Here is a 27,430-nt window from a genome sequence, read left to right on the forward strand (position 1 = left end):
TAATTACATACAATCATCCAGAGTGACTTTCTTTATGAATTTCACAAGCTTTTCCCTTCTCGTTAAAGCGTCAACCAATTACATGTGTAGACGCAAATTGTTACGCAAATTGTTACGCAGATCGTTCACTCCTCTTTCCGCATGTTCCCTTGATAATTTACGGTTGTTAACTTGACGTCATTTGTGATTAATAGGGAAACGATATGAAATCTGAAATGATATAGATCGCGTCTTTCAGGAAATATCGCTTTGAATCTTTGAAATTTCAGCTTGAAATCGATCATTCTTACATTTTATCCACTAAACATTATATCGGTCCTTAAACTGAAAAAATCCACATTACTTTGTCCTGTATTTAGTAAGTACTAGAGATGTCCTGTATTTAATTTAGTAAGTACTAGAGATATAAACCCATTAAAATGTAATTTCGGTTTTTATATGATATATTCAAGCAACCTACAGTCCTGCACTATTTGATATAACCTATAAATTCATACATTGAAAAGTATCTTAAAGTGGCATTTTGCCGATCTAATTGTAAATGATTAATGTATAGGTAAAAATCAAAATCACTTGAAATTGTGTCATATTTGTGTTCAATTTTATATATACATGTAATTAAGACAAACGTTAATTACGAATTCATGTGACCAACAGAAATTTGTTATAAATTTCATTCAGAATGAATTAAAAAAGAATGGAGGGTAGTTCTTTTATAATTTAGGTCGTTTTTAAAATATCATTTTATAAAAACGTTTACATTATCAAATATTGGTCGATCACTATCATAACAATTATAGACAGTACTATATTACTAATACAAGTCAACCTGATTACGAAAATATGACCAACAATTACATTATGTCACTTAAAATACCATCATAGTTTTCTCCCTTTTCTGATCCATGCACAAATATGTCAAATTACTCTCTTTGTTTTGCTTCATGAACCTTTCATACAAATTATGACATTGTTACATATATAAATATGTCAAATTACTCTCGCTTTGACTTCATGAGTCCTTTATATCATTGTTGTTGCTCAATGTATGACTTGATAATACAGTTTCGAAACTTTACCATTTCTCTCGAGACTTAACTGACAATATCGATTTGTATTGATAGCTTCAGGACATAATCCGTTGAAGAAAAAAGCTTGTTATTTGAAAGAAAAAATGTAATAGCATTATTGCTTATTCGGCAGTTCTGTAATCTCCAATAGAAAGGTCACTTGTCTGACACTGTCAAGAACTGGATGCCTGAAAAAAAGACATAAAATGCGAAACAGAGTATTTCAATGGGCAAAATAAAAAAAATGATAAAAAAAAACATATGTAAATAAATAAACAAATAATGGGATACATAAATAAATAAATAAATAAATAAAAATAAATAAATAATAAGATAAATAAATATATAAATCAATTAATCAATCAATCAATCAATCAAGATATCAAGATATCAATCAATCAATCAATCAATCAATCAGTCATTGCATGAATAAATGAATAAATACGAATATATCTAGAATTTTGAAGTTTAAAAGAAGTTTTGTTTCATACAACATAACAAACAATGTATCACTATTTGTACATTTTGTTACCAAATAATTACTAGTGCTTTCCTGTGATTTAAGTTACTGACATTGTATCATTTGCCTGTCAACCTCTCTACCTTCGTACGAGCCAGGGTTGTTAGGAAGTTATTGAATTATCTAAAGTAGGACGGTAGTTCTACCCAGGTACCCAATATAATATGATGTAAAGTAGAACTGAGAACTCACAAAATTACCTTCTTTGTTTCAGCATATTAACTTAAAACCCAACCAATGTATACAAAAGATAACTGTTTCAGTAAATTAAAACTATTCATGCCAATGCGTTTCTACTTTTTTCAATGGTTATATTTTCGAACAATCTTGATTTTACAATATATGCTGTATAAAAATGTATTAAATTCTTATTGTGTGCAATTTAAGGCAATTTTAAATATGTCATAACTCCCCTACAACAAAATCGTAACAAAAGTTACAATATAAATAATCCTAAATGTATGGCATGACAATATCTTGATAACAGAAACTTATTTTCTATTTAATTAAAAATGGCAATTTATTTAGAAATAATTATTTGTGTTGCTGCATAATTGTATTCTTGACGATACAGAAAAAACAAGGGCCAGTGTTGAAATTATTTCGTTTTGGTGTTCTTCAAAACCATCGGATTTTCGCTAAAGCAAGACAACATTTTTTTGGGACAAATAATTTGATTAATTCTTTGCTTGGTTTGTTTATTCTTAAGATTTTCAAAGCTAATTATAAAAAAGTTTATTTCAATCAAAACCATTAGGCTTAAAAGCCCATGAGGCATACATATACAAAACTTTATGACGAAAATATAATGTGTGGTGTGGAATGCTATTTAGTTTTTCTCACATTTGTTTCTTGTTCACAATAAATCAATCAGATTACAAAATTTCTACTGCCGATCCTTACAATCTTCAGCGTCAAACGTAACGTTCATGTCGTGTTGAATAATTTAAATATTGCTGACCTGTTTAAGGGCAAAAGTATAAACATATTTAATAATAATAATTTACACTTTTAAAAAACGCAATATTCACTTTATATTTATTGGGTTTTATGTCACAACAACACATTAAAGATCACATGGCGACTTTCCAGCTTCACTGGTGGAGGAAGGCCTAATGTGCCTCTCCGTGCATTGTTTCAAGTACAAACGGGCACCTGAGTAAAATCATTGGCATTCCGTAAGCTAGCTGGATAGCTTGACCTATGAAAGAATTTTGCCGAGATTCGAGCCTAGAGTGGTGAGGGGCAAATAGTTTGATGTTACCCTCCTAGGCACGGACGCCCAAGAGTAAAAAGTAATACTGTGTTAATATGAGAAAACCCAACTTGAAACATTTTAATTATTTAAACTGGAATTTCCTTTATCGATAAAAAACCGCTATATTTGACTGATCGATATATTAGCTGGCTGCAAAGGCATTTGTGCACAACATGTTGTTGCCTTTATGTTCAGGAGGACAATTATCATGTTATTACAGATAGGAAATTTAATCTTAGATAATTTCCCGCGTTTCATTAGCGCTTCTATGACCTGAGGAAATATTTCCCTTGAATAGCAGACGACAAAGTCCTGCTGTTCGTTATGATAAATTGGGAATTCAATTTTTACCACTACTTGGTTTATGATGAAAGAAAGTGTCTGTAAATCAGGGACAAGTTTTACCGCCCAACAGGAAGGCTAAGACATCTTATCTTTGTGCACCAAAGAAAGAATATAAAGCAATGTTTGTTTCACACACACCTGATTCGTGCTTAATCAAATAACATCCATATGCTCTGAGTTACAGAAAAAAACGACTTCTTTGAAAATGTATAATCAAATAATTAGACGAAATGGCAATTACAGGTTCACTTAACCTGTGTGTAGAGTGCAGGCAAGATTCTGATAGTTTTATGTTGAAGAAACTTTGTCTTTTTGGTCTGCAAATTCATCTATAATCACCAATTATTGCAATTTGTAAGAGAACGAAAACTGCGTTGTTAGTGATCTTGCTTTGAGTATGATTAGAAACAACTGTAAAAAATGATGTTAAAATAATGCTTGAAAAAAAGCTGATGTAATTACGTATAGTAACACTGTCAAGTTTGCAGTGCGTTCATTGAGCGCCGCCATTCCCTGTTAATCTAGTTCATCATATTATATTTGCTGCTTGCTGTTCGCCTTCAGTCTTACCTCTTTCGACCTTATTTATTTAAAACATAATATACAAAGTTGAAGTCGTTCATTGAGCGCCGCCATTCCTTGTTAATCTAGTTCATCATATTATATTTGCTGCTTGTCGTTCGCCTTCAGTCTTACCTCTTTCGAACTTATTCATTTAAAACATAATATACAAAGTTGAAGTCGTTCATTGAGCGCCGCCATTCCTTGTTAATCTAGTTCATCATATTATATTTGCTGCTTGTTGTTCGCCTTCAGTCTTACCTCTTTCGAACTTATTCCTTTAAAACATAATATACAAAGTTGAAGTATTTCTAAGTACTCGCTGCAAAGAGGGGTTAGTCCTGTGAAATAAATAGGTTTTCGTGCTTTAGGGTATGCTGTGCTCCTCTTAGTTCACGGTACTTAACGACTTGAAACAAGAAAGACAACAACAAAAGACACTTACAAAAATGGTACAAAAATTGTCATAAGCTATTGCAAATAAGTATTTAGTTTCTGCATTATGACACAAGAAAACAACAATATATTCAGTCAAAGTCAGTTTTATTGGATCAAACGTAGACCCTATTTCGGCCATTTTGAAAGCACTCGATCATCATTTAAATTGCGGTAATGGTGTTAAATTTCAGTTTTTTTTCATGTTTTAGTTTAAATTTCCACAAATTATTTTGCTTAATTCTAAATATTAAAATTGTCTTTACTTTCCATCTCAATTTTTTTCTTTCAAAAAACAAGAACATTTAGAAGATGATGATTGTTTCAGACGTATGCACAAATTTAACGGACTATTAGTGCTTTTGCAGAAATTTGGAAAGTGTTGTTCTGTTTTACGTAAATATTTAGAGATTTAAAACATTTTGCACAAAAACTTTGTTGTTTAGGTGTTTGAATAAAATATGTCGATTCTGATCAATTTTAACACTGGTCACATGAAAATATGCCATTACCGTGAAATAAGTGATGACGCGGAATTAGTGATGTTGAGTGTAATAGGTAGTATGTGCATCTAATTACTCAAATAACTTGCTATCTACTAAAGTCTAATTTGCTTAAGTTTTGCTGTCATATAACTATCATACTAAAAATGTATGTCACCATATTTAAACTTTTGGAATAGAGTAAGATTTATAGGCACATATTCAAATGTTTAAAAAAAAACAAAAAACAAAAAACAACAAAAAACAACAACAGCTACAGCAACATAAGTCACGTGAGTGTTATCATAATTATGAATACACTTTTTCATCTAATGAATGTGCTTACTGAGCATTAGATAACCGAATTTGCATATGTTTTTTATGTGAACTTTTCCTTGTAACCCTGCTTTGAAATTCAGCGATTCTGCAATTTCAACAAAATGCTTTCAGCCAAAATATTTATGAATACTTTAATATAATACTTCAAAATGGTAGAGAGGAACTATAGTGGGGGCTTTTTATACAATACACCCTTAATGGGTATTAAGCTATACCGTAAGAAATATTTCTATAAAATGTTTCAACAGTAAAATAATATTGTTGCCCGATTCTCGAAAAAGTTGTTGTATAGAATGTCTCTGTTATTCAACACAAATTAACATTTTACCTAAACAATAAAGTGCTCCGGAACAAAATAATATGCTGCTTTAAGTATGGTTTCAGCCTTTTAACAGTTACTTCCTGCATGCGTGTTTCACTTTTAAGCAGCTTACGTCCAAAATAATTGAAGTAATTCAAATTTGAGAAAAATGTGCTTAGGTTTTAAAAAAAGTAAAACGATTCAAGTTTTAAGCTATAATCAACATGAACTATGATTATTGACCGATTTTGCAGTATTTATTACCATATTTCTGCTTTGTGACTAACCCAGTAAGTAATGCATTTTTTTAGCATTATTGACATTTTGTGTATTAGAAGTGCCGTTTGCAATGTATTAATTTCTCTTTTTGTTTACTTTACAATATTTTCATTTTAAATACATTTTCAAAATTTGTATGGAAAGTAGCATGGATCGGGAGTCATGCAGCTTTAACAACAAACTACCATAGGTAGTACTTTTATAAAAGCACCTGGAAGTATTCTTTTTTTTCTAATTCAAACAATAATTTGTTCGTCAAATATATATAGCATTATATATTTTAAATCAAAGAAAATGGTGTTTGATGTTATTATGTGACACGAACAAAATTATATACTGTATATGACAATTAAAAAACTTGTATTCGCTTAAAGGCCTACGGCTGCAAAAATTTACATACACATTTTTTTATTAATTGTACATAGAATGAGATATGCTAAATTTAACACATACAAATATATATAAATCTGTGTACGTCATATACTAGCATGGTAAAACCCTTATAACTGTATCAAAATCATTTAAACATACTTCATGTAGCATAATAACATAGCAACTGATTGCTATTTGCGGATACTGTAATATTGAACTACAGTAAAGTCATTAACTTATATTAATTTTTGTACATAATAATTATGTGATATGGTAATACAAAAACATCATTTTTGAATATCTTGACATCATATTACCCCGCGTTGTTTTTGTAATGTTAATATTATATCAACCATACATAATTTTGTATTAAATAAATATAAAAAGTGAGTAAAGAACGAAGAAAAACAAAAATACGTGTAAATAAAACTATTACAGTAATGGGTTTTATTAAATATAGCCTGGATGAAAATTACATTATGGGTTATTACGTAAAAACCATAGTTTTCACAATTTGCGTAAATCAAAAATATATTAGCAGAAGCAGATAGTACAACATTATGGTAATTGGCTGATTGTATACACCTATTAACGTAATGACTCCCTAGGGCGGGATTGAAATGTATTTCATTCTAATGTAAATGTACAAGCAAAATAATATCTACGTAATATACGTGTACTTAAATGATCCATCTTGTAAAAAATTTTACAAAAAAAACCCCAACAACAACAACAACAAAAATAAATAAATAAATAAACGAGGTATTTGTTACTTTATTAGCTTTTTATACATGTATACATACTATCTACAATAAATTAACTCTACGTATAAAGGAAGATTAAACATAAAATGTAAAACATACGTAATAAGTGTTTTCTTTGTTGCTTTTGTGGTCATACGGGATAGTTGTTTCTACTATTTTTGTGAGTTCTGAAACCGCTTAAACCGGTGCAAGGGACGTGTGAGATGGTGCACTTTCCATTATATTTCATAAACAGGCTAGATAAAATGGTTTCTGCGATATAAGACTATTCTGTTTATTAAATTGTACTATTTTCTACATATTTAAAATGAATAAACTTCTTAAAAATCTGACCGATGAATTGCAGCTTCTGTTTCTATTTTTATATAACCACCACGTTATAACACGTTATCATTCTCATACATGCTAAGAACTAAAACACTCATGCTAAATTCAAAGTTACGAGGTTATTCGGTCCATTCCTCATACTTATTTTAAACCATACTAATCTAATAAAATGTATGTTCTGTTCTGTTCTTATATAGAGATTGCTGGGTTTTAAGAATATATTAGTAAATTATATGTTTTAAAGTATATAAACTTCTCCAGTTTACAAGTAGTTTAATATTAATTAAATTTCCCTCTTGTGGCTGAGGGGTTGTCTTTAAGAGTTAAATGTACATGTATATGCTAACATGATACACACTTTTTCCTTGACATGGAAACCAATACAGTACAAAAAAGCTTGAAAAATAATGATATATTTGTATGTGCTGATTATCACGGCTTTCTATTTCTTTCTAAGTCTGTAAAGAGAGGTCAAATACAGGTGTGTTTATGAGTCAAATTTGTACAAATCGCATTCTGAATTTGGTACGTAATTTCTTGTTGAATACATTGCTGGTTCATTGCAGACAAAAAGCAGACATTTTTAATAAGGTTCCAACACAAATTAATGATGATAATTATGATAATTATTCTGGAATGCTAACAGTAGTAGTTAAAGATAATAATCTCATTGTATATGCGGATTACCATTGTTTATACTTATTTTAGTATTTCAGCATCAAAATTATGCCTATGTAATATAAAAAAAAACACTTATATTGAAAGTACGGAATGTTGGTCTTGCAATTAATTGGTATTTTTTCAGTACTGTCTTTCACTTTTATCAAAATAAAAGGTTACATTTTTACTGTCAAGAACTGAAAATTTGCCTTGCATTTCATATCTGCGAAATATTTTTCCTTCTTAAGAAATGGTGAAATGAGTTTTATAACGTTTTCTTTTTATAACTGTTTAAGAGCATATCAAATGCTTATTACTTTAGGAAATTAGCACTGAATGGGAAAATATTTGTTATAAATGTAGCACAATTCAAACAAGTTAGTATTTTTACTTTCATACAGATAATTTATTCACTGTACTTATTAGCAAACCGCAAAACATCAATAAATAGTTCAGGTAACTGGCCAGAAAGTAACATTTCAGAAACTGTAATAGGACAACAAAAATACAGAACTTTGAGAAATAAAGATAAATGCATGTCTGAGGCATATTCGGCCTTTAAACTTAATTTAGATAAATAAATGTTGCACAATGTATCTTTTGCTGGACTATTTTCTATATTAGTGTTCTGTGTTATGCATTAGAAGTTAAATATGTGTGTATGTACTGTCTATATTTAAATACATCTGTACTATATTTGACAGTAAAATACTTTAAGTAAAATGCAGAAATTACTTTTACCGTACATCACCATTCATTTTGGTATAATGGCATTTAAAATAACAAATATTTGATTTACTTTAAAATTTGTTGTTAATTCTCTGTTATTGCCTTAATTTTCTTAAAATAAATAAATATAACGTGCCATGTTAATTTATAGATTTATATTTTTTTTTCAATTTAATGTCATATGACGCATTTACATCAAAAGTATCATTATCTCATCCTTTAGGCTGTTCTAAAATCGATATAAAAGGCAGACATAAATCATTAGTTTCGCTGTATCTAAAATGTTGTCTCATCTAAGACGATCTTGTTAATAAACTACCCCCGAGATCGATCAGTGTTAGTCAATATAGAGGAATCTAATCTGGACTTATTTCCTGCGTTTCATTTACGTTAACATAGCCTGAGGACGTTTTTGTATATGTTTTCATACAAGAAGATCTTGTTATGGCGTATGATATAATGGGAAATATAGATTATCTTAGCAGTAAGCCGTCAGATAGAAATACTGAGCTTTTGAATATATTTCCTATATGGCAATTGAGCTTCTGAATATATTTCCTATATGGAAATAGAAAATATTAGTTTATGATTTATAACAGTTATGTCTGTCTTTGATAACAACAATAAATAATGGTGTGTATTATGTAAAAAGTTGTTACAATTAAAACGCTTATCTCTAATACAAGCAATTGGTTGTGACACCACATTAGAATGTAACGGTACAAATGTATTTGGTTAAACTAATTATGATTTTACTGTCATCTATATTTCTTTTCTTTTATAATTGCATTAACTAGAATAAATGACCCTGCAAAACATTTTGTCTTACAAGAAAGCAGTTGTTTGTGTTTTGAATACATGTTAGAGTAATTATACCAAAATCATTGCTATATAAGATGTTAGTTGTGTTTACATATAAAAGTGACATTATGCTTATTTTTCCCAATTTTTACCTGAAGTAGTAATATATTTCTAAAGATTGACTATTATAAATGGTGACTGACAAGAACTTGATAAAGAACAAGTGAAGGATATAATACAAAAACTACCCAAATAATGTAAATATAAGAGTGCTGAAAGCAGAATGCTATCGGTACTCATAAAATTGACCTGGGGTCACATGGATTATCGATTATTTTTGCATATTAATTTATTACAAAAATGATCACAATTAACGCAAAATATGGAGTCATTTTGATTTTTACCTGTGCACTCAATATTTACACATTGATGGGCATAATGCCACTTCAACGTATAGCACCTTTCATGAGTAATTCCAAAACAACAATGTACCCCCGAAAATTTCATACATATAAAGTCAAGAAAAGTGATACACATAGCATCAAGTGTTATTGTATCCTGTTTAATAATTTTGTTTTCAATTGTTTTCGTTTAACTGCTTTATTATTTATTCATGTTTAGATAAAGGGTAACTACATTCGTCTTAAATTTGTTAATCCTAAATGTAATATTAAAATCCTAACTTTAATCTGTTTCAGGAGTTCTGAATTCTTCGTACCAATCCTGGATTGACATTCTTCAGCAGTATGGTAGAATAAATGGTTCCACACACATTGAAACATACTCCTTGTTTGAAAAATATACGTTTACTTCACTCGATATAGAAAAAGGTTAGTTGTTATTATTTGACCGCCTGCATGAGAAAAAAACACTTTTTTTACTATATTTAGATTGACATATTGAATTCTAAAAGATATTCATCTCAAAACATAAAAAAATTCTGATATTTGCTTATCATTACTTGTTCATATTTATCTTTAACACTTAAAGGGTAAATCTCTTTTTTATTTTTTAACGTCAAAGAACACGTTAACGTTTTGACGTTATTTTTACAATTTTGTCAATTGTCCAGCTTGATAAGAACAAGTGAATAATTTATTATTTTTACAGAGTCATTGTCACGTGATACATGTCCTCTTTGTGGTACGGATGAGTTCAATACGAAATGTTTGTAACCTAGGTTATCTGTTTTCGCAAAAACACTGCATAGACTCTGTTTGACCTTCCTGAGTTTTCTTTCCAAATTTTCTCATTGTTAAGAATCGAGGAAAACAGCAATTTGTCAATCCAGCATATTTATGGCACCCTCAATTATCAATATGTCAACGGGTGCATTCATTATTTTCCTATAATGACATCTTGCTTTCTTTGTTTAATGTAGTTTATGAAGTTGTTAAGAACTGTTTCTGTCAGATATCCTACAATAATTATAATTATTGTGGAGTTTGGAAAATGTTTGTGTGTTAATTTGTTTGGAACATAAGAATGGTCATTGCAGATTCACAGGAAATTTAGAAAATATCGAGTTGAACTTGAGCATTATTTTATATTTTGCCTGCGACATTTCGTTAATATTCTAAATTGTCATTTTAACGACGTTCTTAAACATGATCAGACATTACAATAAGAGACGATATGTATATTGCAATATGATACATTGAATGGCTACGCATAATTCTCATATCATGTTTCAAACAAATTACTTGAATTATTATTATTTGACAGCAGCTTTAATTTACAAAGGTTGAGCTTTGAGTGTTACAACATGTTAAATGACACACATGTTTAATATTTACCAAACACACTTATGATTTCAGATTTGATATGACAGTCAAAAAAGTTAGCAATATCTCATCATATATTAAGTTGTTCCGTGTTTTAACATTTTTGAATAAATACAAACACAAATAGAATTACTGTTTAAAATAGGATTTATATTTGCTTAATGATGTATTTTTGTTTTACCTTTAAAACATCATGGCTCAAGATTCATTGTAATTTCCATGAAATTTTGAAAAATGTATTTAAATGTACAATATTGTGAAGTGATAAATGAAAGAAATACATGTCTCTAACATAGGCATTATAATCGAAGCAGGCATTATTAAAATTTCATAATTTCAACCCATTGTAATTATACGTGTATTTGATAATGCATACAATTGGAAGTATTCACAGAATACCCGTTATTACTTTATATGTTATCAAAACAGTACTTTTGTAATTAATATTTTAAAGCTGACATTAGCTTTTAAAACCATCAAAATCTTTTTGTTTTGGAACGCTCAGCGTTTTGTCTTTGAATTGCATAAAACACCATGCACAATGTTGAATTTCGGAAAATATCGCGTGTGATTACTTCATTCATCTCCTACACAGATATTTGCTCTTATCCTGAAAGCTTTATCTTGTTTGGTTGCACCTGCCGGCAGTATAAAATAGCTTTTCTATTAAATATTTTATCGATGACTTTTTACAATGTCTCAACGAACATCGCCGGCACAAGCACGCTGCATACTTTATAGAGAGTTTGTTTGTAATTAATATGGTGGGGAAAATAAGGTATCATATTAAATTGATGTGTTATAATTGAGACCGAATTAAAAGCAGGAAAAGGTTGGAAAAAAGTTATGTTTTGAGCAATTACTATATAATGGAAGTATCCATGATCATGTCAAACAATGACCGTGTTGAAGAAAAGCATAGCCTGTGTATCATGTGCGAACAGATTTAGACATGGTAATAAATTCCAATATAATCATTGTGTTAGCCTTCAGATGAGCAACACTATTTCGATAAAATCAAACCTGAGAAAAAGGCACTAAGATTTTAGGAAAGGTATAAAGATTCAAAATTCTAGTAAAAATTTAAATGTTTTGTGCGATTAATGACCGAACTTTGCAGTATGTATAACTACACTTCTACTGCGTTACTAACGCAGTAAGGGCTATTTTTGTATAGTTTGACCTCTTTATAGTGATTTACATAGGTTGTAAGTGCCATCGATAATGTGTAAATTGAATTCCTTTGGTAACTTTACAATATTATACTGTTAAATACATTTTCAAATTTTCATGAAAATTAGCATGAATCTGGAGGTGTGCTGCTTAATAAAAAAATCCGAATAGATTGTGGGGTTTCGTGGTCCTTTGTAGTACATATAATGATATAATAAAGATATATACACGTATATATAATCAGATATTTAACGGATTGATAACTTTTTTAGAATGTAATCATAACTAATCATGCTACAAGCGACTGGAAGGAATCTCATTTTTGCCGGGGTTAATGTACGCCTTAAATACACAGACTGATAAATAATGTAAAACAGATTGGAAAATAACGTTGCTAAAAAGCGAAACCTTGTTAACCTAGTCTTAAGGGAAATGAAAGAAACTATATGTCTAGAAAATAAAATGAAGTGAAATTGTAGATAGTTATAAAGACAATTAAGCTTTCTTATGAAAATAACATGGCCTATATATATATATAATTATATTGGCATAATTTAATTAATAATTTTTGTTTATTTGTAGAAATAAATACGACAAGAAGAGCTAATCTAGTTGCAGTTGTTGGCCAATACAATCGTTTATATTCAAGTTTAACTGACCACCTTCGAATCCCTTACTTCATTACGTCATCTGTACCACGTGATGAGATTCCATCCCCTTTTCATATACAAATGATTCCAGATTTACAAATGTATACGAGAGCAATACGAGACTTATTTGAGCACTACCGCTGGAAAAATGCCGGTGTTCTATATAATACTGAAAATGGTAAGTAAATTAAGTTACTGGAGTACTGACACCATGGAATTGTTCAGTTACCCATAGAAATATTTATATAATTATAGCAATTGATAATATTGATACAGGTTTTTACTCTTCAGACTCAAACTTTGCTTACAAAATAAATAGACTATAAATAGAGAAAAATAGAATCCCTAAAGAAAGCCCAACACGGCAATATTTAAAATGTTGCAGGCTCGGTTTGATTGAGCCTGTTCAAATCATGGTATTTTTTTGACAAATAAGAACATAACAACTATCTTTTAAATATATAAAAACTTTACTTATCTTCTATCACAGAAATTTATTAAAATCTTTGAAAATCTTACAGCATGTGAAAATTTGAGTAAAAAAATGAACAAACTAATATGGGAATCTGTATTCCCTATTCCGTGAAGTTGGTATTCTCTGAAACAAAAAATCTTCCATATTTTCAATAGCTCTTTATTTATATTGTGTCTACTATAGTATGTATAGTGTATAGAATTTGACACAAAACATATCATCTTTGTGTGATTATTCAAAGAGACTGTAATTATCAATATTTTCAAATATGAAATTTCAGTATAATATACGTTTTATCTCTAAGCGATTTATTGTGCGATGTTCTTTTGCTCTTGTAGGCGCATCGCTGGCTGCGTTAATGATGGAACATTTGAATGGTAAAAGCGACTTGTATGACATACGAGCTTATGACGTCCAACTTAACTCTTCTGCAGAAGTTGTCCGATGGGCCCTTAAGGACCTTAGGAGAAAACTTGTTACAAATTTTCTTATTATATGCTCACCTGAAGTTGCTGATATTGTTTTGACTCAGGTATGTTGTTTGTATTAGAATTGTTTGCTATTGCAATTTATTAAATGGTGTTAAATGGTTTCCAAGAAGATAGTTTAGGTGATACAATCATTAACATATTTCACCTCCTATATTGCTCCGCAATTTCTACACGGCAAAGACGGACAGCTAGTTCACATATTTCTTTAAACTTTGCTTGATTATGATAAACATTGTTGAAACACATTTATAAAACAATGTTAAAGATATAGTTGGAGGTGGGGAGATATCATTCTCAATTATTTTGATAGGACATTTACCAATTTTGAATGCAATATACTAGAAAAATTATGCTTAAATAATTATCTTGAAAATAATTATTTATTTCTTCACGTTTTTATCTGGAACATAGATTAGACTATTCTCAAAATGATATAGTGTATCCGTTTTAGATAAAATAATTCACGTATTAAAATTGTTTGATGTCATGCAATTTGATTCTTTTTTCAAAATTATATATATATATATCTAACTTATATGTTTCATATCGACCCCTTATTTCCTTACATTTATTATGCAAGACAAATAGTTGTTTCCTCACTATACCCCTTCATTTCTATTTATTACCTACAATTGGAGTAACTACTCTGAATATGGCGCTACTTTGAAACTAAAATTATTCTAACAGTGCTTCCACCGTTTGTTTATTCAAAGTTTTATTCAAGAAATAAAAACTTTGATTTGACGTCACTTCGTTGTAAATTTTACTTAAAAAGATAATTTAATTCAAGAATTTATTTAATAACATGTTTAATACAAGAAGTAAACTTCAATGATAATAAAGTTGTTTTTGAAAATTAAATTAGTTAAAGGAATGTGATGCGCTCTGATATTGGCTCGCAGTCATGTAATAAAGCACAATCCAAGATATCGAGTTTAATGTCTTATCAATTGTAATTGTTAACAGTGACAGTCTCACACTTAAATTCAATCGCGATTGGTTACATAGGAGGGTTTGCTATTTTATTAAAGCTGTTATCAAAGTTATTAAAGTCAATCTATTTTGTGGCTTTCTAGTTATTTATTTATTTTAAGTATTCCAACATCAAGTAATAAAATGAAAATGTGAAAGGCCGTCCTGACATGCCTTCTTTTATAAAAATGGTTCACACTTAATATTTTGTATGTACATGTCTAAATGAGAACAATTTATTTAAATCGGTCTTTCATAAAGAATTGTGACTTTGTAAATGTATGCCTGTCAGTCTTTATTTGTGTTGAGAAATTTTAAACAACGTCTATTTTACATAGCATGTGATTTCCCACATCTTATAACTAAATCAATGTACGTGCACAGAGACGATACTGATAAGGGAATTACTGCACACTCAAAGGCTTACATTGTAATATACTGTGTATTGTAGATTAAGCTCTTGTTCATTAACGGGAGAGGTCAAACAAGCCAAATACACACATAGAGAAAATTAAACTATTTCAAAATATTGCACCTGGTTTATCAGTAAAAATGAGCAACAACTTTTCTAGATAGATAAAAGTTAGTTTCCTTATAACGCATTTTATAACGAAACAAATATCATTTCGTGTAAAACATTCCTTCAATTTCATTTTACATATTTTTACAGATATTTTATAATAATAAGTATGTGACAGTAAATACTGATGTTTTTGTTTCAGGCATTATACCTGAGCCTACTTTCCCGTCCAAACAGCTGGCTTATTGTTACCCTGGTAAGTTTGTAAGAACGCAATAAACTTTAATATACATTATTAATGCAATTCGCAAGAGCCCTTATTGAAAACTACCGCTACCTACCCACAAAAATCACAGGTTGCCAACCAATTATATTGCCAAACAGAAATGCTACTTATTTATTGTCATTTATTTACTAAAATGGAATCTGGCCATGGGAATCGTTATATATGTCTGATGTTTTTCATGTTTTTTGAATTGTAAATATACAAACTGGGATAGGTGTTCAATAGAAAATTTAAACTTTGTTTCTGAACTTTAAACAAATACAATACTAACAATTCATAATTTGCTTTAAATCCACATAATTTACGTAGAAAAAATATTTTATGTAAACTTAAATATATTATACCTACTTATCTATCCGATCTCCAAACTGGCATTGGTCATGGGAGGAGAAACAAAGATAATCATTGATGATAACTGTGAATATAATTTTTTTTTTATCTTTTTGCTTACATAACATATCAATTTATTTGTTAAATAAGGGTTGATGAAAGCAGTTACACTGAAAAGAAACATTTGTGAGACTGCTCTTGTGTCACTGTATGTCATTTTCACTTTGTTTTTCACTTCCTTGATTTAAATAGATATGTTTTCTTGCTATTTTAGGGTTCTGGTGATATAGAAATGTCGCAATATATAGATTCCAGGGCAAATCTAACACTTCTTCGCCTTATGGTAGATCCCCAAACACCCCACTGTGCCTTGCCAGACAGCGAAATTAGCCTTACTAAAGCTCTTTACTATGATGTGTTTAGAATAATTAATGGAACTTATGATGTAAAAACACCTGACGATGAAAAAGATAAAATATCCCGCTCAGATCTTCGCCGACAGGTTAAAACGGTAAACCATTTTAATGAATATTTAAACAAATATGACAAAATATTTCAAGATAATATTCGATATCAAGAAGCTACAAAGCTGATCTAATAACCAAATGACAGAAAATAGTATTTATTTTATTGCTAAAGAAAGTATCATTATACAATGTCAAAGTAAGTACAAATGTTAAAACTATGTGCAAGTTAATTTCATCATGACGTATAGAAAATACAAAATCGATACTTCAAAAAATGTATCATCTTTCGGTAACATACTTTTATTGCAGGCATTTATTGAAATCTAGAAAATTATAAGTGAGTCTACCTTACTTAAACAAGAGAATGCATAAACTAATTTGGGAAGTTACATTCGTATTATTGGTCAAGATAATTTAACCCTTTCTTTGAAACAACAACAGCAACATCAACAAAACTGCACGTTTTTTTAATGACACTATGTAGTCTTACTGTGTTTACCTACAGTGTGAAGATAATAAAATAATAATATGTACGAGTACGTACACAAAGACTTTTACATTTTAAAAGAGACTGTAGCAATTATCAGTATTTCCAAATATCAAATTTGAGCATAATATATCTTTAAAGTATTGTTCAAGTCTTATTTTTATTCTTATGAACTTATGAATGTCTAATCTTACTTCGCAAGCAGATAGATATAAATGGTTGTACAGGTCCGCTTAACTTTACCAGACAAGGAAAACGCAACGAAACCTATTTACAAATGATTGCTCTTGAGGGGCTCGTCGATGGAGCGGTAAGTTACAGCACAATGTTTACCTTTCTTCAAATTTTCAGACGATGTTGTGATTTTAATGTCTTTAGACAATAGGCCATGCTTCATAAATGACACAAGAAGACCAGTAATTTGCTGTAAACTTCTTTGCCTTTAGAAGCATTGAAAGCATAAGGTCACATGTTTAAAACTACAGCAAAATAATGCAATATTGTACGCTTTTGTAGAATACGCTTCACTATTATCATCCCGTGTAAATATGAATGATATTGGCAAGAAAACATCAACATCGGTGGCCGGAAACATCTTGTTTATGGTGGTTTAAATGCATTTATACTATTTTCCGTATTAGTATATATATAATACAAATAACATTTTGATCAAAAGCTTTTTTTTATCTAAAAATGAAACTGAAGATAAATACTTGAAATTTCTATCGTAGTTTTTTTTTCAATATTCTATAATTTGTACTAAATACAATCCTTGTAACACTCTTTTTGACTAATGTTAAAACTTAAAGAATGCAGAAATATCTATGTATACAGCACGAATTCTTGAAACTATTTCAAAATTGAAATACAACTGGGGATATATTGTATACCATCCCATTATATCAGTTTGAAAAAAAGTTTATAATGTAATCTTTGGATCTGTTTAATGTATGTTGTCGAAACAGTCACGTTATTGTAACAAACACTGTGGTTGTAATCGTTGTGTTGAAGTTGTAATGAAAGACGTTTAAACTTTTTCAAAAAACTTTATCAAAATTGTATTGCCGAACAATATAAAATCTCTAAAATTATGTGCTTTATCTTTTCTGTAAAAGTCCTCTTTAATACTTAAAGGTTGATGTAACAATTTCACAAATTTTTATCCCAGTATGTTGTAATTTGTAAATTTTCTAGGAAACAATTTAAGTGACGAAAAAGCCCAGCTTGTCTGATATTCATAATAAATCGGATCATATCGGTGGCAGTGATTCACCTCAATACACCGACTCAGACATACATGCGAAATTCGTATACATAACAATATTTGATTAAATAGCCTTTTTATTCTCCGAAATGTAGACTCAGAAACACTCCTTTAATAACAAAATGTTTCCTAGAAATGGATCGCCGTATTTGATGATTATAGCAATTTATTACACAGTGTCTTGATTGATTAGATACAGTTTATTACCTCTTGAATAAAACATATATGTCACATAATAACGAATATATCTAAGTTACGCAATGTTTCCCATTTTTTACAGAGAGCAGTAATGACTCTGGTAATTTGATTAAAATGCATTAGTTAATTTTATTTACAGAAGTTTCTTAATAAAAAGTAATATATGAACACAAATTTACAGAAGAAGTACAGCTAAATATTTACAATAATAATAAATGTAATAAAATATGTTTTATGTAAGGAAATAAGAAATAACTAAAACGGTTTAATAACAGGATGAAGCGAAGAATTTGGTACGTATTGTTAATTTTAAAACAGTACGTTTTACTTGGACATGCGTTAGTTTAACTGTTTTATGAAAATCAAAGATTGTTCTACTTTTGCAAAATTTTCTTTTGTACATTTCATGAATTAAGGAAAGCCACATCTTGTTGTCTATATTCTTTTAAACACTTCTACCAAACGCAACATATAGTGTTTACATGCTTCAGAGATTATTTTCAGACTTGCATATTTTTTGACGCAAGATGTAAGGCGATATACCCGTAATATTAAACGCCCATATTCGATATGCATTTTTTTTTAAATATCATACAGTTCGGTTATCATGTACCTTAAATGAGTATGACTTCTGTTCTCTTATGATTTTGCTTCTAATAGAAGTATGCTTACTTTTATTTGTGTTTTATTATTAAGTTTTTGACAGTCAGAGCGAAAAAAACTCAATATCGGAAAGAAACTAGTAATTAGTGGTTCACATCTTCAAGATTTGAGTACGAATTTCCTTTCCAATAAATCAAGTGAAGATTTAAGATACGTCTTATCTATCAACTTGTATTTTGTGAATATCTATATACAAATAAACAAACAATTGTATAATATAACAAATAAACAAACAATTGTATAATATACAGTTTATACACGATGGCAAAATAAATTACTAGTCGTTTTGTTACCTGTATGGGTATATGAGCCTTACAACTTACTCTACTTGTTTTAGTTGTATTATACCATTGACCTTTCGAATAATAATTTATTTACACAGTCATATTGATTTGTTTTATAAAAAATCTTATATCTTACTATTAAATTTTTTTAACTACAATTTTGATATTTTGTTTTATATTTTTAAACATATTAATGTTATCACAATAACACTTGATTTTTTTCTCAATCTATCTATTTACCATTAAATCACACACCTTTTGGTTATATTTCAATCTATTTACTTATCGTGCAAATTATATTTTTGAGCACATTTATTGAATGTTTGTCAATCTATAAATGTATCGTTGAATGATTTAATTAGACTAATTGGTTATATTTTGAATTATAACTTATATTAACTTATCGTAAAATTATTTAACTGATGCATTTTATTCCTTCTTGTTATATTCCTTATCCCCGTCACTCAATAATACTATTTATATGTTCAATCTTCTTACATGTAAAGTCATCTAAACCATTGGCTTTTAGTAACTTCTTATTTGTGTCTAAATATCATGTTGTTTCTCTCTGTATTTATATTAACAATGTTTTCTGTCACTCTGTATTTGTATTAAGGGATTCAACGCGTTGTGGGAGACAAAGTCCCACTGGGACGATGATTTTAGACCTTGGCTTGTGAAACTGGTAACTTAATGGAATGTATATATATCAATGTATATATACCATGCATATCATTATGATGTTTTAAGACATGTTCATGTCCTACTTATATGTGCTGTAGCCTGCTGGTATATTTGTGAACGTATTTTGGTGGTATCTTTGTGAACGTATTTTTGATTATATCTTTGTGAACGTATTGTTGCTGGTATTTAAATATTCTATTCTCCAGTCTGTCGATGCATAGAAATACAGATCGGTAATGGCTTGTTTTCAATGTTTTCAAATCTAACTATGATTTTGGAGCATTGACGTTAAAATGTATGATGGAATTCATTCCTATGAAAACAAATCTTATTGTGAAGGTACTATTTGCTATTGTAATACAATAATGTACGTTTTAAGTAATATAGGAGTATTAGCGGTAAATATTGCCTTTTGGCTTTGGTCTTCATAATTATAATGCAAATTATTATAATATCGATTATCGCAAATAAATCATTGTAGAATTAGGATATTTTTGTTATTTCTTATCACATCTGGTACCTGTTGATATACCCGTATTATCTTAACATCTTAACAAAAGACAATTTCTATGCGTTTAACAGCATTTGGAGAACAGAAATGTTTATGTTTTCTGTACAATTTGATGTCTAGAACTGTTTTGTGATTGTGTCCAACGACAGCCTGCTGATCTGCGTAATATAATAATCATCTTTCTTCAACTCAGTATTAATTATCTTTAATAGATTTAACTTATTCGCAAAGCTCGTGTTTGAAGCAGTTTCAAAATGTCATAAATGTCTTTTCATAATATTTAACAACTGTTGCAGCCTTTTTTCTCTAATAATACAACTGTCTGTATTTGCCATTAGATACATTACCTGCTTAACATTCAGACATCGACTCTACTCTAGCACACTACATGCTTATTGTTTTGTTTTAGTCTATGGTTCCGTTCCGTTTGGTGTAAGTGTTTACTGTTTGTTTGTTTGTTTTTCAATTCTTTTTTCGTGCACCCATTATTGATTTCCCAAATTTCCGTAGACGTGAAGTATCAAGATTGTTTTCTTTCCACATTTTAATGCAATTTATAAAATAAAAAGTTACCATCATTATTTTGAAAAAGTTTTACTTATAATGAAAACTGTAAATAATCTTATGCTCTTAAAAAATAAGATTTCCTTGATGGGACTTATGTTGAGCCTGAATTTGATATTGGCGACCGCTTAGCAGCAAGACGTCCCGCTATAATTGCAGAATTGAAATTTGGTGTACATTTTTGGAAGGAATAGTATAAAGGACCAACGTTGTTTTTAGGAATCTACACGGGTTAGAATAAAGACGTACAGTGTATTTCTTTTCTGTTTTATAACGTTCAATAAAGAAATACTTGAGATTGAACCTAATCTTTATTTTTGAAATTCATATTTAAACAAAATGGCTTTCTAAATTATTATTCTGAATTTTATTTGATACAAAATCACATACATTTTATAATACTATTATGTATTTTTTCAGTCAGGGACTTGGTACAGTGGGGGAAAATCAACAGAAAAACGAGTACAGCCATCACGCTCCTACAGTACAATGCTTTCGCAAAACAACAATATCTTCGCAGACAGGATACTTAGAGTAACAACGCTCATCGTACGTATATAGCATAGTTTTCGGCCGGCTTAAGGGAACGAGAAGTGTAAAATGTTTAATTATCTCTCATTAACAATTCAAGAAAAGCATATTCTGCAAACTCATCAAACTGTTTTCGAATTTCATCGCTCTCGATCAATATACTTTGACTAGAATATTCAGCAGAAATGGACCTCCTTTCTAAAGAAATATAATTTTGATTGCTGTTTTATTAGATCATTTAAAAATCATTTTAGGCATACTCAGTTTGATTGATATGCTCTTGGCAATTGTTTGAAATCGACAACTTGGCAGGATATTAACTTGTGTTTTATTTTGACAATACCCTCATGTTGTCAATGAACTGCTGTTGTTCAAGAGGGAACTTTGCATGTGAATACTTTCATGCACATTATCAGATTTGTTTATTTTTTTCGTTGTATCTCTAATTGAAGGAACCACCGTTTATTCAATGGAAAAATAAAACACCAGAGGAAGGTTTGACAATGGGAAACGACAAATTTGAAGGATTCTGTAAAGACATTATTGATGAAATTGCTAAAATGCTGAACTTTCAATACAATTTGTCAGTCGTTCCAGACCGTAAATTCGGCAGTTTAAAACCCCCACCAAGATATTGGACAGGCATGATCAGACACTTGCTGGATGATGTAAGTAATGTTTTAAACTAGCTCCGATTTTTCTGTTGCAATTCTATAACGGACAACGATTGCTCGAACATTTTGTCGCCTTATATATCATAACATATTCATTTAAGTCAATAAAAAAAGAAACTGATTAAGATAAAGTACTATCTGAATAAGAAACAAGTGGTATTAATTTAAAATTACAAAAGAGAAAAAAAAATGATTTGACAAATTGAATGATTTTTCAGTTTACAACATGATGTTACATAAAAAATGTTATTAAATGAAGTCATTTTATTCATCAACAGAAAGCTGATGTTGCTTTGGCACCATTCAGTATAACACCCGATCGGAGCGCTGTTGTTGATTTCACAAAGCCGTTTATGACGAAAGGAACAAGTGTTGTTGTCAGAAAACCAGAGAGGAGTGTTTGGCCTTTTCAGTTTTTATCACCTTTGTCAAAGATAGTTTGGATTGCCATATTTCTTTCATTTATATTCGTTGGATTGTTTCTCTTTGTTGTGACAAGAATAACAAATGACGATAAGACCGATTTCAGAGATGACTTAAAAATGAGTTTTTGGTATGTATGGGGGACACTCTTGAGAGCAGACTTGTCAGGCTCTCCTTTAGCAATGAGTGGTAGAATAATCAGTGCTACTTGGTGGTTCTTTAGTTTAATCATTATATCAATATACACTGCTAATCTAGCTGCATTTTTAACCATATCAAATGCACATATACCCATAAGTTCAGCAGCAGATTTAGCAAATCAAGACGAATATAATTATGGTACAGTTGAAGATGGTCAGATAGAATCATTCTTCAACAATACTCGAATTAGTCATTATGAACAAATGCGTGCATACATGATAGTGTATAATCCTGACTCCAAAGTGAAACGGGTCGAGCACGGGTTTGCACGTGCAATGAAGGAAAAATATGCATTCATCTGGGACTCTCCGACTGTGAGACACGAAACTGCTAATAATTGTGATTTAATGGAAATTGGAACACCGTTTGATTTAAAAGGATATGGAATAGCAACACAAAAACATTCAAAGTATTCCGAACCGTTATCAATGGCGGTTTTAGCACTAAATGATAATGGAATTCTGTACAGGCTCGAGGGAAAGTAAGTAGTAACTTTGTTTTCGTAGCTGCTTCATCCAAATACAATTATCTCTTGACGCCTAATGTTTTTGAAACAATATCAGTATAAATGCTTAATACCTAGGTATTTAGACATTTAGTGAGACTAGACTTTGATTATGAAATATATTTTCACTGAAGTTATTTACTAACGTTATTATTGTATTTGATGGACAGCTGTCGGTAAGAAACTGCAATATATGGCATGTGTTTTCTTATTAAGTTTTGTTGATAAATGTTTCTCTAGGTGGTGGAGACGCCCAAATTGCCCTGATCCAAGATCAAATGCCAAAAGCAAAGAAATTGAGATAGAAGTTGCCTCAGGGATGTTTATAGTTCTTCTTGGTGGAATAATCCTGTCGGCTGTTGTCTGTGTTATACAGTATATTGTACATAAACACTGCAAATTATGTGTAAGTATAACATCCCTCTTGATTGGCTTTATAATTAGTTTATAATATCAGTTTCATAGTTCGTATACGCTAGTCAATGATTAATAAGTCATACAAATGTATAAGCATGTTTTGTCGGATTGTTTTAAAGTTTGAATTATACTGTTGTTTGGTAAGTTTCAAAGAGAAATGTTTCTATTTGAGTGTATACAATACTGTAACAGTTTTAACGCTGCCCGCCTCCAGATGAGCCAAAATATTTCAAGAAATTCAAACGTTTGAAAAATGTATTCAGATCCTAACAAAAGAAAACAAATTCAATATTTAATTGATTATTTACATGCTATGTGCGAATAATGACTGATTTTGCAGTATCAATCACTATAATTCTACTGCGTTACTAACGCAGTAAGAGATATTTATGTATATTTACCTCTTTTTGGTAATAAACGTGGATTGTAACTGCCGTTTGCAATGTGTAAATAACTTTCTTTGTTCACTTCACAATATTTTACTATTAAATACATTTTCCAAATATTCATGAAAATTAGCATGCATCTGGAGGCACGCTTATTTAAAATCTGAGCAGCGGTCAATTTTGCATAGGTTACGCAGCGTATTCAATTCTGCATATGTTACTAAGTATTTTGTATTGTCTTTTCTTAAATCATGCTGTTTTATGTTTTACAAATCTTAATTTCTAATAATTGAGTTTAAAGAAAATATGGCAAACCTTCTGATACTTGTTATTATTATAGAGAAATCGACGGACGTTTAGGTCAAGGGTCCTGTTAATCTTAATTTATGTGGTGTATAATGGGAATACTTGAACGTATAATACATTGAACAATAATGAGTATTTTTTACCAATTTGATAAATGTCTTCTTTTTATATAAAATAGAGAATCCTCAAATAAGCCTTTCCCTGGTACGTGGCAATTTTGTCTTCCCCAACGGGTTTTCAAAACGGTTTTGAATCATATTACAGTTGATGCCTTATTCACAATATACATGAATATATCTTAGTTTGATATATTAAACAAAACTGAGGTGTTTTTGTCCAAAATGTTGATATATTCCTTTTTTATACAATACAAATCCTACAATACGTAATACAATTCAAGAATAAGCACTTTTTTGGAATTTGTTAATTTTATCTCCCCCCAACGGGTTTACAAAACGGTTTTGTATCATGTTACATTTAATGCCTTATTCAAAATATACATGAACAACTATTCGCTGGAGAAACCATGTTAATGATATTCTTAACAACGTGATACAACCAAATGTTCATTCATTTGTATTTCTCTAGAGAAAGCTCTTTGCACCAAGGGAACCGGAAATTCAAAGCAATCATAATCATGTGACTACATCACTGGAGGACCATGTAGATGAAACAACAGTTGTATTGTCAAGAACGTTGAGTATTGGTGAAAATTGTGTCAATACCAATAAATGGGAAAACAACCATGCGTGCGCTAATTCATCTGTTACGTGACACAGACAAAATCGTATATTTTGAGAAAACTAATATTTCCGAGAACGAACTGACACAATTGATGGGTTTAGAAAGTTGTGACTTTGTCTGGACTTGTGAACGGAGAGCAGTTTTATATGACGAACGGGACAGAGACGGTCATGAATCATTTGCGGAAGGTTTGATATGTTATGTCAGATGAGAATGTGATGTTTGAGGCAATGAAACGGGGAGGTATAGTTTTGATTTATCTGGTTTTCATCCTTTACAGATAAAAGCTTTGCGTCGTGAAAAATATATGATCGCTTAGGCCAAAATCTATGGAGCATATCTAACCACTTTACTTTGTGAAAATACACAAATGAGAATGTATGCAATAGATTATATGTGCAGTGGATGATATGATATTTCTGATTGGCACAAATGTGAAATGTGTTGAATTTGAATATCGTTCAATTGTAAATAGTGTCCAGATTGAATGCAATGCACTGTTTTGTGATGATTTAACCACCTATGTTTATTATTCATGTTACTATTTGATCCCTGTTTCTGTATATTTTATACGTATAATATAATAATATTCATTGTCTTTGAATTTGTTTTCAAATTGGTGGTTTAGTAGATGTAATTAAATGTGATTATAAAGAAGCAATTTCATGCTTGCCTCTTTTTGAGTTTCAATTTTTATGACGTTATCGCACGTTCTGCTTTAAAAGCATGTACACAACTGTCAAAAGAAATATTTACAGATTTTATTACTATTCACCAAAGAATGATAATTAAATAGCTGTCGTTAACCTTTTCCAAATAATAAAGTACAATATTTCCCGGAGGGAACGGTCAGTATTTATTTGATGATAAACATGTGATATTTGTAACAAAATTACTAAAAAGTATTCTGCTATTACCACAAAGAAACGACCATTATTTCTTTTTTATACTGTTCTATTTAAATCTAAAAAGTATGTAAAAAGTCCATTTTATAACGTTTATTGAGCTAAGACATAATTTTAACACCTGCTAAATTGGCTTTTTATCCATGTTTCAAAACATCTTGCTCTTATGAAAAATGTAAAGTTCATGTGTATGTTAATGTCAAGCACCACTATTTCTTGTATATAGAATGACATTCAGTCACATATAGCAATGCAACTGAGCAAGGAGGAAAACACTATTAAGAGTTGAAAATTAAGTACCGCTCAAGCCGGTGCTAGGGGGCGTGAGGGATGTTGCACTTATTTATTATCCCTCATGTACAGACTCGATTAAACCGAGTCTGCAATTTTCATGTAATTTTGTTGTGATTAATGCTTCCGAGGGTTCACTTTGTTTCCAGATTTTTATTATGTTTTTTGCGGTGAAATAACTAAGAGTTTTGAAGATGATTTAATTTTTTTTATTAAACTTTAGGAGTCATTGAAATGTTAATTAATTCACAAAGATAGACAAATAAGACATCTATGTTATGTATAATTGTACACATTTGCTTATCTCATCTTTGTTAAGGTATTTGATATTGAGTGTATGGGTTTGAACATATGGTCTGTTTTGACACAAATGTTTGTTTATGTTACATCCATTATAAATAACATGTTTTCACAAACACTACAATACAATATATGATATTCATAATGTTTGGACAAAATTGCAAAATATTGAATAAATTGTAGAAAGAAAAACTTAAGTTTCTTTATATTTAAATCTTTAAAGTTGCTGTAAAAACAGGTTTTATTTTTGTTCGCCTATGATGAAATGATTAAAGAAGGGAACTTAGTAAACAATACACAATAATTGGAATGTAACATCAATATTAAAAAAGTCAAATTAAATGAAAGTGTCCACACAATGAGCAAGCTTTGAACTAGTCTAGTTTAATAATTCCTTATTGTAATATCATTAAAATACTAATGGAAGTAGAATAATTATTTCTTATTGATGTTTTGTTTATGTTAAATGTGATTGTTGATTGAAAATAATCAATAATAAAGATGCTATTGACCTCGAACGTTTACCGAACATTTTACCTGTAGTTTCATAGAACTATTGAACTGAAACCATTATACTGAATGTTAAATGTTTTATTATTATTTGATTATCATGCAGTGGTTAAAATAGGACACGGCATAAATCGTTATGCAGGATAACATAGTGCTACAACAACAACAACAATAACAACAGGTGTTTTTCT

General features: G+C 30.0%; 1 protein-coding gene across 8 annotated transcripts in view; it reads left to right on the forward strand.

Annotated features, from left to right (window-relative positions):
* LOC132726844 (glutamate receptor ionotropic, kainate 2-like) overlaps positions 1–26,921 on the forward strand; it is a 38,338-nt gene extending 11,417 nt beyond the window's left edge. The window contains exons 2-13 of one of the 8 annotated variants that reach the window (XM_060712234.1): positions 9,942–10,073; positions 12,783–13,028; positions 13,664–13,857; positions 15,511–15,564; positions 16,199–16,435; positions 17,081–17,188; positions 19,904–19,972; positions 21,467–21,595; positions 22,030–22,245; positions 22,530–23,356; positions 23,621–23,786; positions 25,078–26,921. In XM_060712234.1, the coding sequence (XP_060568217.1) occupies positions 9,942–10,073; positions 12,783–13,028; positions 13,664–13,857; positions 15,511–15,564; positions 16,199–16,435; positions 17,081–17,188; positions 19,904–19,972; positions 21,467–21,595; positions 22,030–22,245; positions 22,530–23,356; positions 23,621–23,786; positions 25,078–25,263 (2,564 nt within the window). In that variant the 3' untranslated portion in view covers positions 25,264–26,921. Of the gene's footprint in view, positions 1–9,941; positions 10,074–12,782; positions 13,029–13,663; positions 13,858–15,510; positions 15,565–16,198; positions 16,436–17,080; positions 17,189–18,422; positions 18,441–18,615; positions 18,634–19,903; positions 19,973–21,466; positions 21,596–22,029; positions 22,246–22,529; positions 23,357–23,620; positions 23,787–25,077 lie in introns of all 8 variants that reach the window. The other 7 variants (XM_060712255.1, XM_060712249.1, XM_060712241.1 and 4 more) reach the window with 7 other exon arrangements.
* The last annotated feature ends 509 nt before the right edge of the window (positions 26,922–27,430 follow it).

This window comes from Ruditapes philippinarum, unplaced genomic scaffold (genome assembly GCF_026571515.1).
Source record: "Ruditapes philippinarum isolate M1 unplaced genomic scaffold, ASM2657151v2 ctg687_1_1_1_1, whole genome shotgun sequence".
NCBI classification, from domain to species: domain Eukaryota; kingdom Metazoa; phylum Mollusca; class Bivalvia; order Venerida; family Veneridae; genus Ruditapes; species Ruditapes philippinarum.